Source organism: Colobus angolensis, unplaced genomic scaffold (assembly GCF_000951035.1).
Source record: "Colobus angolensis palliatus isolate OR3802 unplaced genomic scaffold, Cang.pa_1.0 Scaffold24, whole genome shotgun sequence".
NCBI lineage: Eukaryota > Metazoa > Chordata > Mammalia > Primates > Cercopithecidae > Colobus > Colobus angolensis.
In genome coordinates, this window is record NW_012115599.1 from 3,668,731 (window position 1) to 3,671,737 (window position 3,007).

A 3,007-nucleotide genomic window follows, 5' to 3' on the forward strand; every position below is an offset into this window, starting at 1 on the left:
CTGCACTCCAACATGGGTGACAGAGCGAGACTCCGTCTTAAAAAAAAAAAAAATAGTGGATAGCTTTTTTATATTTTGCTTTCTGTACTAAATATCACAAGTGACTTTAACTTTTGTGTGTGAAGGTATACTCATGCTATTGGGTATATTATCTTTTGTAGGGCCTGTGAAAAATGGAACCAAATTCTCTGAGGACTAAAGTCCCAGCTTTCTTATCTGATTTGGGGAAGGCCACACTGAGGGGAATCAGAAAGTGTCCCCGATGTGGCACATACAATGGAACCCGGGGACTGAGCTGTAAGAACAAGACATGTGGAACCATATTCCGCTACGGTGCACGCAAGCAGCCTAGTGTTGAAGCTGTCAAAATCATTACAGGCTCTGATCTTCAGGTCTACTCAGTGCGGCAAAGAGACCGGGGCCCTGATTACCGATGCTTTGTGGAGCTCGGGGTTTCAGAGACAACAATCCAGACGGTGGATGGGACGATCATCACTCAGCTGAGCTCTGGACGGTGTTATGTCCCCTCATGCCTGAAAGCTGCCACTCAAGGCGTTGTGGAAAACCAGTGCCAGCACATCAAGCTGGCGGTGAACTGCCAGGCAGAGGCCACCCCTCTGACCCTGAAGAGCTCGGTCCTGAATGCAATGCAGGCCTCCCCGGAAACCAAACAGACCATCTGGCAGTTGGCCACGGAACCCACAGGTCCTCTGGTGCAGAGAATTACTAAAAACATCTTGGTGGTGAAATGCAAGGCAAGCCAGAAGCACAGTTTGGGGTATTTGCATACATCTTTTGTGCAGAAAATCACTGCCAAAAGCTTGCCTGAGCGCCGTTTCTTCTGCTCCTGTCAGACTCTGAAATCGCACAAGTCAAATGCCTCCAAGGATGAGGCAGCCCAGAGATGCATTCATTTCTTTGCTTGCATCTGTGCCTTTGCCAGTGACGAGACATTGGCTCAGGAATTCTCAGACTTCCTAAATTTTGATTCCAGCGGTAGGTGGTATGGTTGACCTGGTTATTATGTTTTTCTAAAATTGCAATGAAAGAGTTCCATTGATGCATTTGGAGATTGTCTTAGCAACCTTCAGAAACAGTTGCTAGATAATTAAAAGTGTCCTTTCTTTTTTTTTTTTTTCTTTTGAGACAGGGTCTCACTTTGTTACCCAGGCTAGAGTGCAGTGGCATGATCACAGCTCACAGCAGCCTTGACCTCCCAGGCTCGAGATCCTCCCACCTCAGTCCCTGCAGATAGCTAGGACCACAGGCACGTGCCACCATGCCTGGCTAATTTTTAAAATTTTTTGCAGAGATGGGGGTCTTACTTTGTTGCCCAGGCTGGTCTTGAACTCCTGGGCTGAAGCAGTCCTCCTGCCTCAACCTCCCAAAGTGCTGGGATTACAGGTGTGAGCCACTGCGCCTGGTTACATTCCTTCTTTCAGTCCCAGTCAGCATACTTGCATAAAGGTTGGTTGGTTGGTTGAAATTAATGATCAAGAGACTTGATCATTTTTTACTGAGATAATCTAGCAAAGTTAGTTTGCTGTTTACTCTTCCACAGATGCCCTGTGTTAATTATAACAAAGAATGAACAACAAAAAAATCTTTTTTTTTTGAGACAGAATGTGCTCCATTGCCCAGGCTGGAGTGCAGCAGCACAACCTTGGCTCACTGCAACCTCTGCATCCCGGGTTCAAGGAATCCTTGTGCCTCAGCCTCCCAAGTAGCTGGGATTACAGGCACCCGCCACCATGCCTGACCAATTTTTGTATTTTTAGTAGAGACGGGATTTCTCTATGTTGGCCAGTCTGGTCTCAAACTCCTGGCCTCGGGTAATCCACCTGCCTCAGCCTCCCAAAGTGCTGAGATTACAGGCGTAAGCCACTGCCGCCACCACATCCAACTAATTTTTTTGTATTTTTAGTAGAGACAGGGTTTTGCCATGTTGGCCAGGCTGGTCTCGAACTCCTGAACTCGGGTAATCCACCTGCCTCAGCCTCCTAAAGTGCTGGGATTACAGGCATGAGCCACCATGCCCAGCCTTATTTAGGAGATTTTTTGAATGAATGTTTCTCCATTTGGTGTAGGCTCTTAGGACAATTTCAAGAGACTCTAAATAACTGTTTGGTTTTTTATTTTCCCCCAGTTACATGCTTTTATGCTAGGAAAAGAGTCTACCATGCGCCTCACTCTGTCATTCTGGAAGGCCTACCTGTCAAGATTTCTTGGGCCTAGGCTTTTAAATGGTGGGCCATCACTTCTGCTCTATTTTTACAAGATGGGCCTAAATTTAAGAAGTAGGAAAATAGACTCCACCTCCAGATTGGAAGAATCACAAAGTCACACTGCCAAGGACTGAGCTGCAGGGAAACTTAGATAACTGAGGACACAGTCAATTCACTAGCAGGTGATTACGTTTCTGAGACTTCCTCAGTAGATTTCTCCTCTGGTCCACCAGGCAGGATTGGATCACATGCCTATGCTTCAGCAGCAAGAAGGACTCGGATAGGCGGAGTCTGACATTTTCAAGTTCCAAAGTGAGAAGCAGACTTTGCCAGTGTTGAGAACTAGGGAGAAAGTGGCTCTGTGGTAGGCAACCCATAGTGTCTGCCAAAATGTGCAATCTTTCACCTCAATTTGAGAGGGCAGTTCAACAGTATTTAGACAAGAACAAAATACTGCCTGTTGTCAAATACAATTAAAATTAAAAAGTTATTTATTTATTTAATTTTTATTTATTAAAATTATTATTTACTTATAATGAATTTATTTATAATGTATTTATAATTAATTTATTAAAACTATAATTAAATATTTATTCAAAAATGGGAATAAATATTCCTAACTCATGATATATATTTTGGAAGGTTTGTGAGAAGATGCTGGATATTAAGAAAAAACATTCAGAAGAAATACATTAAACTATCGGAGGCTAAGGAAAAGAACCATGAAGGCTGTAGTCCATTTGAATATGTTTTTAACAAATTGCTATCTATGTACTTGGAAT

The 3,007-nt window shown here is 43.6% G+C and overlaps 1 protein-coding gene across 1 annotated transcript in view; it reads left to right on the plus strand.

The window, feature by feature from the left end:
* The window catches only part of LOC105514248 (chromosome unknown open reading frame, human C2orf42), a 47,267-nt gene that overhangs the window by 7,812 nt on the left and 36,448 nt on the right, over positions 1-3,007 (plus strand). The window contains exon 3 of the mRNA XM_011945512.1: positions 162-996. Within this exon, the coding sequence (XP_011800902.1) occupies positions 174-996 (823 nt within the window). The 5' untranslated portion in view covers positions 162-173. The remainder of the gene's footprint in view (positions 1-161; positions 997-3,007) is intronic.